General features: G+C 39.1%; 2 protein-coding genes across 6 annotated transcripts in view; one reads left to right on the top strand and one right to left on the bottom strand.

The window, feature by feature from the left end:
• The window catches only part of LOC104854315 (immunoglobulin-binding protein 1), a 563,742-nt gene that overhangs the window by 135,935 nt on the left and 411,044 nt on the right, over nucleotides 1–16,763 (bottom strand). For 2 of the 5 annotated variants that reach the window (XR_004514653.1, XR_004514656.1), the window contains one exon: nucleotides 7,361–7,465. The exons of 2 other annotated variants lie outside the window; for them this stretch is intronic. The gene's annotated coding sequence lies outside the window, so the exon portion shown is untranslated. Of the gene's footprint in view, nucleotides 1–7,360; nucleotides 7,466–11,974; nucleotides 12,016–16,763 lie in introns of those variants that run through there. One more of the 5 variants, XR_004514654.1, reaches the window with a different exon arrangement.
• Kcnh8 (potassium voltage-gated channel subfamily H member 8) overlaps nucleotides 1–16,763 on the top strand; it is a 318,111-nt gene that overhangs the window by 115,117 nt on the left and 186,231 nt on the right. The window contains exon 3 of the mRNA XM_010612815.2: nucleotides 11,983–12,114. Within this exon, the coding sequence (XP_010611117.1) occupies nucleotides 11,983–12,114 (132 nt within the window). The remainder of the gene's footprint in view (nucleotides 1–11,982; nucleotides 12,115–16,763) is intronic.

Raw genomic sequence — 16,763 nt, 5'->3', positions numbered from 1 at the left:
GTGAAAGTGGATGGATGAGTTTGACATATCCCTGCAGGCTGGCGGGAAGAACAAGCCAACTACCAAGCAAAGAACTCACGTTATTCTTTCCTCTGTGGCCATTCGTCACTCCATCATTACAACCCAGACAGGAAGTATAACTGCAGGGTTTGAGAATCTTTGGAGCTAAAGATGCTCCCTTTGAAACAAGGCATGTTCATTGGTGAGAAGAAACGAGACTGAACTTGGAGGCTCGAGCGTTGGCAAAGGTCTTCCTGCTACACTGACTAAGCTCAGACCGAGGACTGCTCTGAAAGGCTACATGAAGCAAGGCAGTGCTTCGACCAGAAAAGTTTAAACTAGAATCCCAAGTTGCTACCATTCAGTGAGTATATTCCTTAGTTAAGCAACTTTGCTTATTTGTGCCTCAGTTTATTTATCAAAAGTAGAGATTTAATATCACCCTCATAGATACCTGCTAAACAAAGAAGTGAGGGGACCATTTTCCAGCACACATTATCAAGACCACTCACATTATTTGCAGGACCCATTTCAAAATTTTAAATACAGACTTCTGTGTTGAAAGATTCCCAAATACTTTAAGGCAGCCACAGTAGAACATTAAGTGGAAGTGTGGGACCCTTCTGACCCCGGGTGACCTTGGCGACTGCACAGGCCACCTGCCCATGACACAAGCCCTGAACACAATAACCATTTGATGAATATTCTTTCCTCTGCTGACATGTTCCCCTCACCAGAAAAACATTCATTAGCTTGGTCCCAGTTTATAATTTATCTTTTTAAACGCACCCTTCGTCTCTTCCATGCTTTCTTCTCAATTTAGTCCTCATCATTACCACTTTAACACACCCTATACTTCAGTATGACTAATTGTGTAAGTGTTTTAGTGATTCGTGTTTTCACTTGCCTATGGCTTTGTGCTTCAGCCTTCTGCAAGGAGCGTGACCCCCACCTTTGCCCTTCACCCTCTCATTAAGTTACTTAAAGCCATCAAGACTAGATTCAACTTTCTGGTTGCCTTTCCTTCAGATTTCCTCAGACCTGTGCCCCTCACCTCCCCTTTTCTTTCAGGACATGGGCTCCATTGCTCGGACATTTTCTTCTTTTCTATAAGGAACACCTTTCAGTCCTCAGCCTTAACACAGATAAAGAGAGTGGCCTTCTGGAGTTCTCTGAGGGCTTGATAAGTCAACATCTGTTTCCACGGGAAATGGCCAGAGTATTCGGAGGCATCTTAATTCAGGAACAAAAGATGAGATCTGAAGGGTTATTCACTGTTGTTCTTCTTCTCTTCCCTGGCCCTGTCTGTCACAGCTGCCTCTGGGAAGTTGGGCCAGTGCAGACACAAAGGAAGTAAACAAGAAAAGCAGCCAAGGGAGGCAAATGTCTCCCTAGACCACAGCAGGAGGAAAGAGCAAGGTAAAAGTAGCTGGAGAAATAGCCACCAGAGGATACAGACAGTGTCAGCCACCTGCACCCAGCTCAGGGATTCCTGTGCCTTTGGTTAGGATGATGGGCAACAATACTACTCTGACTGTGAAAGGAAGATGTATTTTGCTCTACCTAGAAGGTCTGGCATGTGATTATCTCTCAAGGCTGAAAGAGCTCTCTAAGAACTGGTTTAAGTATTTCCCTTGAACAACTTGGCGAGATGTTCAAATGAATTCACACTTCTTTTTTAGATGCATATTTAAGAATAAAAATACAGTAGAAACTGTTTTATCATATCATAGAATATACTTGTTGTCAATTCCCAGTATACTAGAATGGGAAAATAAAAACTATGTATGACCTTTGTGTATGCAGACATGAGTTCAAATCCTTGTGCAATCACTAACGTGGTGTCATCTTTGTCACTTAACTCCCTAATAATCTTTCATATGAAAAGTAGGCAAACGTATTTGCTTCTTAAAGCTGGCAAGAGAAGGAGATGAAGGAAATAAGCTATAGTAAAATCAAGGACTACAAAAATGCCTGTTGTTTTGATTTTCAGGCTCGATTAACATTTACAAGGCAAAAAAGTTTTTATCTGTTACTGAAATGTGTGCTTTAGGGCAATTTAGCTAGTACCTGTTGGGGGTCCCTGGAGAAATTCTACATAAGAAGTCCTGAGAATCATCTTGTTGGCCTTGGAATCTTGAAATTGACAGGCCCCATCCATTTCTCCAGCCAGCTCTGCTACTTTTTACCAAAATGATACGTGAATTGAGTCTAGAAGATGAGCAGAAATTACCTACCTGAAGGAGAGGAAAACAGCATTCTAGACCACGGGAGCTGCATGTGCCAGGGTCCTATAGAAGCCCGTCTTGTTTGAGAAGTAGAAAGAAGGCTAGTGTAACCTTAAGACAGGTAGGCATAAAATGGGAAGGTCAGCAGGATAACTTGCACAGGGTTTTGTAAACCATGCTCAGGCATGAGAATTCACTGATTACATGAGAATTAACTAAGTGAACTTTAAGTACGTTAAGCAGGGAAGTTGTATATAGGATACTTTATTTTACAACAATCATTTTTCCTACTGTGTGAGGCCACTAATCCACACCAGAAATGATGGTCACTCTGAACATGCTACTCGGAGCATGACCTGAAGACCCAGCTTAAATAGGACCTGGGAGGAGTGTGATTTTTCGGCCCTTCTGAGTCAAATCTGGGGTTAGGTCCTAGCCATCTGCCGCCCTCCAGGTGAATCCGATGCGCACCAAAGCTTGAGACGCTAGGCTTTTCTCTAATGCGGCAGTGAATGCTGAGGAGGAAATGTCTTCAGAGACAGTTTCAGCGGGGTAGCTGCTGAGATAGACAGGACTGGGGGAAGGAGTGAGAAAGGCGGACGTGTCAAGAAAGGCCCTAACATGCGCATCTGCAGCAGAAACCACCACAGTCTGGCTTTGGCTTTGTTAGGTCTGTGACTGTGTGTACGTCCAGTGAGAGTGGAGAACGGCCACGGCACGGCTCTCGGTTTTCATGTCTGTGTCGGTTTGCTTAGTATGTATAATTAATAACTTTTTGGTCAAAAATATTTGATGACTTGGAATATCTACCACCTGGCAGTACCACCAGGTTATCCTTAGAGAGCTGATTTTCCCTGTGACAAAGACAGCTATTATTTTAGAAAGCTTTATTTCTCAGAATTCTTCAACTTGGGTCTCACTAACATCTTTTGAAACACCATGTTCCACTACTTTAAAAAAAAGCGCTCTGTTTCAGAAATACATGAAAGCTGAAACAGCAAAAGAAATCTTGTTAGCAGTGCTGAAAAAAGACAGTACTACATGGGAAGCTAAAAACTCAGATTGTGTTTTGGTGTTAAGAAAATAAAAGGCTCTGATGACCGAAGGTGGTTTCGCTATATATAAGTTCTACAGTGATTCAGAAAGTGCCTGTTCTTCTCCACTCTCAATGGAGACTGCCAGAATGGAAGTTTCACACGCCTTTTAGCTTCTGTTGCTTTGGCCTATACTCTGTACAGACTGACCACAATTTCATTTCACTCCTGGAGACTCCTGATTTGCATGCATTTAGCTTTGTGGTGGGACTCATAAAGTTCCTACTCGGTGCCAGAATTCCCAAAGTGGCTCCTGTTCGTGGATTTGGAAATTAAAAACAAAAAAACCTTTCAGGGATCCCTCTAGGCCTTTGATAGTCACAGCTATTTTTCAGGTGAAGAATAATTAAATATAGTTTCATTACCCAATAGGAAAGGAAATATTAGTCTTTATTAGGAAAACGGGGCTGTGTGATTGGGAACGCTTTTACGAGCTATCATCATTCTATCTGAAGAAAGACCTCCTGGTTCATAAACTAACAAATAGTGCTTCTTAAATGCTTTGGTAATAGAGTTTGGTTAAAAGTCCTAAGAATCTAGAGTTAACCTCTAGTGTATGGAAATGTGTCAGCTTCTATATCAGGAGCTGGCATATTATGGCCTCTACCCAGCAGGATGCCTATTTTTGTAAGTGAAGATTCACTGGAAAATCGCCACGCTCATTAGCTTACGTATTATCTATTACTGCTTTAGCACTACAACAGCTGAGTTCAGTAGTTGAGACAGTGATATGAACTGCAAAGGCAAAAATGTTCACGTCTTGCCCTTTATAAAATGAATTTGCTAAACCAAATCGGATAGGTTCAGTATCAAGATGGAGCCCTCTCAGTTTAGGAGAGTTTTAAATTTTTGTATGTTAATTACACATATTAAGCTAAAAATGTACCTCTTTTCTGTTGGGGGATAATGCTTATAATCCTATGGAACATGGTGAGAAAATTTTCTGTACAAACTTATTTTCCATAAAACGATGTCTTCCTTGGACAGGTGTCTAATAAACAATGCGGAGTTAATCTTGCCGGAGACTGTGCCTTATCTGAGGAATTTGTGTATGACAATGCAGCAGGGTTTTGCCTCCAGGGCTGGTGAGGTGTCCAATCCTTTTTAGGAGAGAAGCAATGAGTTGTGGAAGATGTCTAAGTGTTTTGCCTCGCATGCCTGCCAAGTTGTGACTCAGGGCAATCTGGCACTGTGTTCACGAGTCTGTGTTGCGAGTTGAGTTTGCACAATGGAAGAAACACTCAGTCTGTTTGTTGTCTGCGTATTCTTGGAAAGTGCTAAATTGTCACCTAAAACTGTAATCATATATTTATACACTTGGGAGTTGACATAAGAGTCTTAGCTATTTCTTTTCAATTCTTTTTCATCTATTTCTAATTTTCAACTCAACATTTCTGCTTTCTCACATAGGACCTATTTTTCATCCCTTTTCACCTGCTTTTCCCCACCTTGTTCTAAACTTAATTTCTTGAAAAACGACTTGATCAAGGCTGAATTTATTGTATCTCCTACCTTATTTTAACCATAATATGTACAAGTATAATTTTTCCACTTGGGATTCTATAATTACATTGTCAATTTCTTTGATAAGTTTTCCTTCATTTGTTTTATGAAACAATGAAGAAGCACTGTCTTAGCAGAACACTTATGAGAGTGACAGTCATACGAATCGAGTTCCAACTCTTCCAACAATTAATATCTTGGCCATAGACAGTTTACTCAACAACTCTGAACTCAGGATTGTCTTCTTATCATTTCTAAGATCTTTTCTAATTCCAGAAATCTGAAATGATTTTGCCTTTTTCAAATTAATATTAGATTATACATTCAAGGAAATGGTGAAATATGTGTTCCAAAGAATAGGTAAGATGTGTATTTCCTTCCCTTAAAAAAAATCATGAATTGTTTCATTCATACACAAAAGACAGAGAGTATTATAGACAAATATTCTAGAGCATTACAGAGGGTGTTACAACAGATATCCACCCTACACCACCACTGACTTTAGCAAATATTAATATTGAATAATGGTTGTGCCTGACTTTTTATAGCTAAGGAATAAAAGCATTATATGTACAGCTAAACTATTTAAAATGTACAAAATGGCTACATGTATGATGGCCCACACCTGTAATCCCAGCATTCAGGAGGGTGAGGTAAAAGGACCTCCTAGAGTTTGAGGCCATTCTAGGCTACACTGTGAGTTCAAGGCCAGCCTGCACTACCTAGCAAGACCTTGTCTCAAAAAACAAACAAACAAAAATGAAAAAATAAAATACACACTGTACTTCAAAGCCCTTAATCTTAGTCTTTTCAAAACTCTGAATCTCGAAAAGTCGCTTCGTATCTAATATGCACATGTGGTACATTGAGGTGCACAAGTCTTCCTCAGGATAATCAGTAAGTAAACAGAGAATACAGGACTCTGGCCTTATGCAATGGCATCTTAGCTCTGTATTCTTCCCAGTTTATCTCGACTCTGCTTTTCTGTATATATAACTTTTCATAAACAATATAAATTGATTCTGATTGTTAAGTAAAAATAATTTATCAAAAACTTGGTGTAATGTATGTAATGATGACAAAGTCAAGGAGTCCCTTGTGTGAGGTCTAGGGAGCAGGGATAAAGATTCTCTGGCCTTCATTGTTGAATGAACCTAATACTTTCACTTTCGGTCTTGGGAAGACCTCTGACTGACTGGTTTGGGCCGAACCAACGAGGGACAGATGGTGGTAGGAAGCCTGCATTGCAGAGAGGAGCCTTGTGTCCTAGTGGAATTGAAGATGCAATACAAGAGGAAGGGGCGGGGGTGCCATTCTGATAAAACTGGGCTGGGGAAGCCACGGGAGCTTGTTTCCCATGTCTCTGATGAGAGAGAGTAGTCGACTGACAGCCCCAGGTGCTATCCTCCGAAACAAAGGCTAAACTTCCGCTCATGTGTTTCTCTCAGCCAGTGAGAAGGTGAGGCAGTGTTTCCTACGACAGGCCTGTGCTTCAGTCAGACAACTCCCTAAGGCCTTGTGAGGCCTCCTACAACTGCAACACAACCTAAGACACCCTCACGTGATTTGTCTTACGTTTGTCCTTCTACTGACGTCAAAGTGACATCACGGTTTTCCCCCCCGGCTTGTTCTAGGAGGACCTGGAATAATACACCACTCCTTTAGTACTCAGAAGCAATAGTAAGTAGCACCTGATAAGCAATTCCTTAAAAACTGTTGTACAGTCTTGCACCCTCTTCTTGCATACTCTCCGACACTTTCCTCTTACCCTGCTCTACTTTTTATTCTACTATAATACTTAAGACCTTCTAATAAACTATACGATTTACTTATATATCGTTTATAGTTTATTGGTATTTTTTCTCCAAACTAAAATATAAATTGAAGGCGTAAGACAGAGATCTGTTCTGTTTTGCTTCCTGGTATAGACAACCAGCCAAAGCAATACCTTTCACAAGGACCTCAACAAATACATATGGAATGGGTGAGTAACTTTATGTCCAATAGCTTGCAATATAACCTCCAAATATTTTCTTTTGGGCTCTACACTAGATAATCCCAGAATCCAAGCCTATCTTTTCCATACTGCACTCATGTGAACATTATGTTTGTTTATTGGTACAAACAATTATTCCCATTGCCTGGAAAACAAACAAACAAATGTAGATTCATTCAATTAAAGCCCTATGCAATTAAAGAAGGTTAGCTTAATCTTCAAACTCTCATTCGATTGAAGTTCTTTCTCACTGAGCCAAGAAAGTTTGAAGAAATCTTGAGTTGTTTTCTTAAAGTTAGGTATCAAGGGAATGAGTTTATATCAGTGCTGTGTTCTCAGAGAGAAGTAGCTCAGCAGTAGCAATCATGAAAACAAATTTGTAGGATTAGAACTTTTCCTGCCCTCTCACAGTGATCAGTCACCTATGACCTTGTTTGCCTCAAGGATCACTGGAAAAATGACAGCCTTGACTTAGGCATTTTTGGGGGCTGGGTTGCCTTTGTTATTTCCAGTCTCGGAAGAGATATGTTCTGCGGTGCTCCTGTGTGTCCTGCGTAGAGCTGCCGCGCTCCACACATCACCATTCTGAAGCATCCTAGGAGAGTGTGAAGAGGAACATCCTGGGAGACGGGATTGAGCCAGAGCTGTCGAAGAAAGACACAGCCCTCAGCAGGGACAGATGGTCCCAGCAGAGGTGCTCATTGCACGAAGGTGAAGCCTTCACATATTTTCCTAAAGACACAGTACTTGTTAAACACCATGATGACCTAGTGAGAGTGCCAGAGAGGATGATTTCCCATGCAGCTGTGGGTAGGTAATCCAGGAAATCACCCTTTCCGTTTTAAGGAAGCACTTTCCTGTTGTCTCCGCACACTGCCTCCCCCACCCTTGCTTTTCTTTGTAGATCCTTGAAAATAGACCTTCCGTATTGATGAGATTCTGGGATGCTGTGCTCATGATTTGCACAAGCTGAAACAAGCCATTGACACAGGGCCCTATATTTTTCAAAGATTATTGGAAAAAAACATGGGAGGAAAACTAGATCCAGAGGAAATACTTGTGAAGAGCGAGTGAGAGGTGACCAAGACTAGAACAAGGTGGGAGCACAAGTGAGAAACTCTGTTACTGTCCCACCCTTTCTGCTACAGACACCAGGGTCCTGGCACTAACCTGCCTCTGGAAGCAGCCTTGTTTGCAGCAACACTTGCAGCTGTTTCCCCTCTGCTATCCCAGTGTATATCTCTGGACTGATTTCTAAAATTGGCCAACATCTCACTACATCATAAGCAGCACTGAGATAATGGTTTTAGAGAGCAAGACTCATTAGACTTCATGTGAAATGTGAGAGGCACCTGAAAATGCTTAGTTATACAGCACTCAGTATATTTACTATTGACATAATCTCATAAAGGTCACATGTATTTATCATGTATCATTCAAGCTTCTGCTTAACGTTAAAAAAAAAGTGAGGACACACAGTGTTCCTATCCCACTTTGAGCCATTGTGTTACACTGAGCAACAATACTACTTCCCATCACGAGAACACAATCGCTGAAGAGAATGGAACCACTCACAACTCTAATTTCTTTATAGCTGTACTTTTCGGTATTAAATCATGGATTCATGCTGGAAGCGTTATCATGAGTTTCTTTTTTCTGCCAAAAAAAATTTTGTAGAAGTAGGTGGTATATGGAAAGCAATTCTGAATATTTATAAATCAAATTCCTTTGTACCTTGCTTTCGTAATCAGGAAGAAGGAAGTGCCAAAAAAGATGTGGGGTAGTCTATTTATTCGATTCCAAAAGTAAACTTTACCATATAAGGTATAAACCCTGTTTTTTTCCTCCATCAATTGCATTTATCCATGGAAATTAAAGGTGTTATTAACTTAAATCCTGGCAGAGCCTCATTTGTTCTGGCACTCCCCGACTCACACAATAATTACCGCTGCTATATACAGAAGGAGTTAAAAACTGACACAAGATTGCTTCCCTCTACCCCTGTTCTTAAGAGTCATTCACATCTCTGAAGTCAACGCTGAGGGACTTGGTAACTCCCATGATCACTGCACAAGAAATTTATTGCGCTGGGCCTGAGTTGCTTTTGACTGAAAGAAGTTGGTCATCGTCATGCCCATGTGTGAGACAAGAAAAGTCATGCCATACTGAATAGTCTTGCATGTTGAAGTCATGCAATGTTGAAGACATTGTCAGAGAGCCAGAATGAGGGTCTGGCAGAGAGACGTGGCAAAGCAGAGAAGGGAGAATACATGAGCTAAGAGTGAAGGGTCTCACTTGAATCTGATCTGTACCTCTTGGCCCCCATCTTCTCCTTTTGGAAGAAGAAACACTTGGCATATGCTTTGCTCTCTAAATTTAGAGATTTCAAACTAAATTTGTAACGCAGTTGGTGTGGATAAAGCTAAAGCAGCAGCTGAAAGAAAAAAGGAAGGAGAGAAAGATGGAAGGAAGGAAGGAAGGAAAAGAGGAGAAAGGGAAGAGGGGAGCAGGAAAGGAGAGGGGGAGGAAAGTAGGGAGGGAGGGAAAGAGAAGGAGAAAACAAAGGAAATAGATCTACCAGTCTTTTATATTATTTTCCTAAGAATTTTTTGTCATCTAGACCCTGGAAATGCAGACCCCATCCTAGTTCATGTCAAATCACAAAGGTTGAACTTAGGGAGACCTGTATGAATAAAATCTCATTGAATTTATAAAATGTGAAATATTACATCTCACCGTTTAAAAGGTAAAATTCAAAGAAATTTTCAGTTCTCCCAGAACATAATGTGAAATGAGGGCTATGCATAAAGAGCTGATTAGAGAATATTGCCGTGCTAGCAGCTATTTCCTTGGCTTTCACCTCATTCGGTGCTTTTTCTCCTTTCCAGAGTACATGGGTGCACCTGGATAGAGGCGCAGTGGAGACCATAATGATGCTTGTCTGAGAGCAGAGATAAAAGAGACTTTCAGAAAAATTAATAGCCTGCTATTATTTGGTTATATTCTTGGAAAGTACCTGACAGAGAGACTTTAAAATGTGAACCAAATATCAAGTCATCATTCTCTGAGTCCTCGCTGTTACTTTCTCCAGGATCTGACTGTTAGCATAACCTGAGGGCTCTTTGTTTCTACCATAGTCACAGTATTGGTGAAAAAGCCTCCCTCCAAGTTGAAATGGTGCCGTAGATAAAATTTGAAATAAAAGCCATTCTGGGGTGATGGGGACAACAATGTTTGTTCAGAGCTATTGCTCATTTGCGCTCTACACTCATGTAAGTCACAAATGCAGGAGTTAAGTTTTTAGCATTTGCGGGGGATACTGTCTCCGCTACTAAATACAGATACAAGGATGTTACAGTGGAGGGAACCAAGTTCCAGAGAGGTTAACTGACTGGCCTCTAATCACATAGCTAATCAGTGTTGGGGCAGTGGTTAGAGCCCCCGTTTCCTGGAGGCTGGTGATAAAGTATTGAAACGAGGGTTCTCCAGCATAGACCGTGGGCCAGATGAAAGAATGGCAAGACCAAGGTCTAAATCAAAAGAGCAAGCAGGAAACCATGACTCTGAATGTGCTGGGAGGATATGGGGGAGCAGGCATATTTTATCATATTTAGTGATTTCCATGTGTATTTTATGATAGCAGCATACAAGACATTTTTATTGTAAATTCATTCATATTCAAAAACTATGCTACCAGCTATGATAAAATGTTATTCTTACATAGAATAGCCTCTAAGTGTAGATCAATAGCATCATGTGGTACTCAAACAATAGATTCTAAGGCTATGTCAGCTGTGTTGGAAGTTGTCAGATCTTTCAAAATATTGGATATTTCTAAGTCTTTTTTTAATCTTATACTCTGGCTTTGAAATTAACTGTCAAATAAATGAAAATGCACAGTATTGAAGTCTCTTTTCCCATCATGAAAAATATGTGTGAAGAGATTAACAGTTTTATTTTCAATTAAACATCTATCATTTCTATCATTTTCAAATATTTCTATTCAGAATCCCTTTTAGTAGGAATTATTGTGCAGGAAATTTTATGTATTTTTAAAATACGTATTTAAAAGTAGATTTAAAATATTTAATAATATAAGCCTTAAGACCCTTTGGCTACTTTATTTTTGAACTTGTCTTAATGGTGTTTCTCGTGGTTATTTTGCTCAAAAAGTGGGATTAATTTTGATTATTTTGTAAATATATTCTTTTTTCTCTCATTGAGTTTATTGGTACATTTGAGGTATACAGTACAGTTACATTTTGTAAATATATTCTTGAAATGTAGTATATTGAAAAATACACATTTTACGGAACTGGATATAGCTGTGTAAACATGATGAAGTTCATGAAACAAAATTTAACCAGCATCCCAGAACTCCCTGCTCTGTGTGCTTTTCTGTCACTGTCTTCAGTAGTCATCCCTAAAATGACTTTTAACACCATAGATTAGTAGTAGTTCTGCCTGTTTTTATACTTAGTGTAAATGTATTTATATTTCACTCCACTCATTTTGTCTGGCTGCTTTTGCTCAAAATTATCTTGGTGGTATCATCCATTTGGTTATAAGTAATTATAAGTCATCCATTCACACTGATGTAGAATGTTCTATAAGCTAAAACTTCATACTACCGAACAGTTGTTAGAATACATGTATTACTTTGAAACCAGTCCAAAATGTATGAGAGTCTAAAAGACTCCTCTCTAACTTGCATTTTCCATCTTTTTATTTTAGCCCCTCTAGTGGGTGATCATTGGTTTTTAAATTGACTAAATAAACCTAGAGCAAACTCATTCCAAATGAAGTCCTTAAAACCACTGTGTGCTGGGGTGGGATGGGGCTAGCTCTCATCAAGTGGGATGCTTCCACACGAACAAGCTCAAAGGAGAAATATTTGCATGATGCCTGCAGAAGTGAACATTTTTGTTTAAAGATGCACATTTTTGTTTAAAGTGCTGCAGTATTTTCAAGAAAGCATTTCACTTGGGAATGAAGAGATGTGCATGGGCTAGACATGGACTGAACTGGAAAACTGACATTTTTAAGGTGGGGGAGTGGTGGGGTAGAGGAAAACAGTGAGGGCTTTATTTTTATTAATGACTGGGCTTTCTAGAGAACAGACAAGAAGCAATGGCTATTTGTCCTTTCGTTACCGTTGCAGGGTCTCCGTTTTGGTGTCTACTGGATATCGTCCCTATAAAGAATGAAAAAGGAGATGTGGTACTTTTTCTGGCCTCATTCAAGGATATAACAGATACAAAAGTGAAGATTACTCCAGAAGATAAAAAAGAAGGTTTGTACTGTTTTCAAAAAGCATTGACAGATGGAGTAACATTTTGAAATTGTTTACTCAAAATAACTTGGGGAGGAAAAATTTGCCTTTTTAATAATAGCAACTGATAAATATTCATATCTCTTAGCAGTCAGTATTTTGTGTGTAGTCCAAACTCACAGAGGCTCACACACATTTATATTCTCACCTTTGTAATAAAGACTCATTTGACAGAAACCACAAGTTCATGTTCCTACATGATTAGATGAGAATGAGAAAACAATTTATCACAATATAGAAACCTAACTGCCTCACTTTATTAGGTAAAAAAATAAATTGATAGGATAAGTGAAGCCAAGATGATTGAATAATAAGACATTTCTCAGTTTCCTCTAAAGTGCTGTACCTCAGAACGTACAAGTGCAAAATTTTATTTTATGTTTGACTTAAGAATTATAGAGGTTTTTAGAATAGCATATTGCAAACAAATGTGTGTCCTATACCTTGTGCTATATGACAGTAAAATAGTTTAAGACACAAATAAGCTTTGCAAATCTTTTAAAAGGATTCATTCCATGAATTTATGTTGCATATTTTTTAGCTTTTATGGAATATTAAACAGTTCCCTGTGTGTCACGGAAGCTAACAAAAATCAACCCTGAAAAAAAGGCTGATTTTATTTGTTTTAAAAAGGAGGATTAGATATTCTAGTAAGCAGAGTAAAGGTAAAAAAAACATTTTATAGAAAATACTGCATAGTTCAGAGTACAGTGAAGACTTCCCAACATGAATAGCACTAGCAGAAGAAGATCAACACAAAATACGAAGCACTGTTTGTACCTGGCAGTAGCTTTCAGCTGGTCATTTGGTTTGCATGTTTGCATTTGTGTGTGACCGAGAGAGAAAGAAGTCAGCAGAAATCTGGAGGGTTTTACCAGATGTAACTGTACTGCATACCCAAAAAGTACCAATGGGAAAAAAAATTCATTGGCTAAAATACTCTCCTTAGCCAGTCTTCTGGGAGGCTGAGGCAGGAGGATCACTGTGAGTTCGAGGCCAGCCTGGGCTACATAGTGAGTTCAAGGCCAGCCTGAACTACACAGGGAGAGCCTGTCTCAAAAAATAAATAAATAAAATACTGTTTTTGACATATTATTTCCACCCCCCAAAGTGTCACACTATGAACTCCTATGTCCACATTTAGCATTACTTACTGAGTAAATTTAATACAAGGCCCTGTTTACAGCTTTCCTTATTGGTAGATATATTTTTAATGTAAAATTTAGGTCTGTACATCAATTATGTTGGCAATTGTGTTTTTGTTTTTTTTTCTTGCTAATTAGAAGTCTTGCTTGCTTTATAAAGAGCGAAAAAAGAGAAACATGAGATTTTCCCAATATAAGTAGCTGGGTATGCAAAGTCTTTCTGGTCACAGGATCCACAAAAGTAGAGAAAAATTAGCAAAACCTTTCTCAGAGTTTCATAGTGGATGTTTGTGAAGTTAAGTAACTGCAAGGGGGCTTTAATTTTTTTTAATTAAAATTTAAATATAATTAATTAAATAGACTTAATTTTAAAGTTGCGTTTAAAATTTAATATCATTGTAAAAATAAATTCATAATACACTGAGTAATTCAGCAAATATTAACTGAGCACCCACTCTGCCTTCAGTATTGAATTGGGATTTGGAGGAGAGCATCCTTTGGGCTCATCTAAATCTCAGCTGGAGTCCTCATTCATCCACATACTGGCTTTTAAAATTTAGACAAGGCTCCTTCCCTTTTCAGAAATTGAGTCTCCTAATTCACTACTGTATTATCTGTTTTACACCCCAAAAATCCAACAGGTGTATACTGAGTCCATGTTTAATGCTAGGTGCTGCACTTATGTTACCTCATTTGTTTCTCATTAAAACTTATGAAATAAGTATTGGTCCATTCCCACGAACGTAAAGAACTGGACAAAGTTGATAGGTAAAAAATGTTAAAACTAAGATGTACACACATGCAGTCAGACTCCAGGGTGTACGTTCTCTTTCTCTCTTGTCCTTCAGCCCCTATCCCTGAAATGCTTATTTATGGTCGCAGAGAAGACGGATGCAGGAAATGCACTTTAGTCTGCTCAGTGATAGCAGAAGGGTAGAAATGATAAACTTTCAAGAGGAACAAGACTGGCTGAGGCAAGTTTGCCCCAGAGCAGTCAAGGAGAACTTCCCAGGGAAAATGACACTGAAGCAAATCTTGGAGAGATAAGTGGAATTTTATTGAAGGGAAGGGATGTGAATTCCAAGTGATAGAATAAGTATTTGACCTTTGTTCAGAAAAGTATAAAAGTCGGGCAATGAAGTTTGACCACAGACAGGCAGGTTTTAAATTCTACAGACTTTCTTCACCCTTCTAAGGAGTTTAGGTGAGCTGGAGGTATACTTAATACTTAAAACAGACCCGTGCAGAGAGTGGAAATGAATGAAGAAGAGGACTAATGAACTCTCAGATTTGAGTTTAAGGGCTGCTCTAAACTGATTGTGTCTCTTACGCCCCAACTTTGTACACTGAAGCTCTAAATCCCTGTAATTCAGAATATGGCTGTATTTATAGGTAGGTGTTTTAAAGAACTAATGACTTCATTTAATCCAACCAGACTAGTGTCTTTAAGAGAAGAGAAGACAGGACACGCAGGGTGTACTGCAGAGAGGGAATGTGTCCTATATAGATTGGTCAACCATCTGCAAGTCAAGGGTACAGTCCTCAGGAATTTAACTATGGAACACCTGCACCTTGACCCCCAGCCTTCAGAACTGTGAGAAAATAAATCCCTCTTGTTTAGGTCACCTACTTTGTGCCATTTTGTTATAGCAGCCTTACCAAGCATATGCTTAAAGTGATTTTTATCCTGGTGGAGAAAAGAAGAGAAAGCAACTTCAGAAGAACATTAGTGGATTCTCTATTGGATGTGCCAAGTGTCTGCGTGCACTGTACAGACTTGTGGCAAGATGTGCAATCGGGAGACCGTGAGAGAGTTATGGGCTGAAGATCCACCCTGGAAAGCCAGCAGTATGTTGATGGGGGTGCACATAAGCGTCACAGATGAGCTTCCAGAGGAGAGAGGGCAAAAATGAACCAAGGGCAGAACCCTGGAAGGAACAAGCTAATATTTGAAGAGCCAGGAGGAGGTTGTTAGTAGAGGAGACAGAGAAATAATGGTGAAGAATTAGATACAGCCAAATGTTGTAGATTAGGTAAATCAGATAAGGCCAGATCTGCCCATTACATTCGGAAATTGAAGACTGCTAGATTGCAGTTTCAAAAGAGTGGTGGGTATGAAAACTAGGAGCTTCAGTAATAAAAATTTTACTATTTCTGACATTTGGGGGCACCATCTTATTAAAATTAGAGACATAACTGTAGCCATTTGTGATGTGCTCTTAGCTCATCTTCAGCAGGCTTTAAGTTCAAATTATTTGTCAACTGGCAAAGCCCTCCACAACACACCTTTTAATTACCATTTCATCTCTCCTTTACAGTCAGGTTTCCTCAAATCACTTTAGCTCATAGAGAATGTCTCTCCTTAGACATCTCTGCTTTGCTGCTTGTTTATTCCTTCTCACTCATCTTATACTGAGGTACCAAACTTGTGCTATCTTGCCTTTCCCAAATCTTGACAGGCCTTGAAATGAACATACCACATTATGTGCCTTTGCATTTCGTACAGTAACTCTCATATAGTAGGCACTGAGTGAAGATTTATTTACTAACAAATTTTACTAGAAGACCTTCACCTATGTAACTGTGTTCAATTTTCTTTGAAAGTTTCTCTCCCCCATGCTCAGTTTGGCTTCACAAATAATTTTCACAACAGTTCATTCAGTAAACTAATTTGGTCTTCCTTTAAAACAATGGAATATAATAAATAATATGTACCATGTTTTCCAGGCTGAGGGTCCAATGCAGTGTTTTCCCCTTATTTCTTATAGCATCCCAGATTTGCTTTGAAATGATGGTTGACACTGGATTATTCCGTATGTGACAACATCATCACTTATCATAGACTTGAAGAAATCTCAACTACAATTTCTAAAATATGGGCACTTCGAATTTGTCTTGAGAATTTAGGAGTTGATATGTGAAGCTTCTTATACTATCTTCAATAATGATACAAATCAGAATTCAAATAAAATGGCATTTCTTGATAGTCTAACTTTTGCAAGCAGCAGCAGGTTATGGCAAGAGCATTAAAAAGTTTTGTTTTGCTTTTGCTGCTACTAATTGCCTTTAGAAGAAGTAATGATAATGACTAATTTTACTAATAACTGGAATGCATTACATTTAGTTGTAAAAACCTGAAAACCCAACTAACGCAAGCTTGAATACAAAGGGCTTATTTTTTCTCATATTTCAAAATGTCTTCATTAGTAGCCCATGGCTGGAGTTAATGACTTTGCAGTACTGGTGGGCATGAGGATCTTTTGGCCTTTCCGCTCTGCTGTTGTTCATTTGCTGTTTTTTATCTTCTAACTTGTCACTGCATGGGTATAAACTACGTGCTACACCATTAGAAGAATTTCTGCAGTTCAGTCAGTAAGAAAAGTAAACAAAGGGCAAGAAATTCTTCCTATGAGGCTTGGTCTTTGTTTGCAAGAATTTTCTTCTCTTTGCCTTCCCTTCCTGCCA

This window comes from Fukomys damarensis, unplaced genomic scaffold (assembly GCF_012274545.1).
Source record: "Fukomys damarensis isolate Sample0158 unplaced genomic scaffold, DMR_v1.0_HiC HiC_scaffold_28, whole genome shotgun sequence".
Classification (NCBI taxonomy): Eukaryota; Metazoa; Chordata; class Mammalia; order Rodentia; family Bathyergidae; genus Fukomys; species Fukomys damarensis.
The sequence above is the reverse complement of the archived record's forward strand: the minus strand, read 5'-3'. Positions and strand labels throughout refer to the sequence as shown.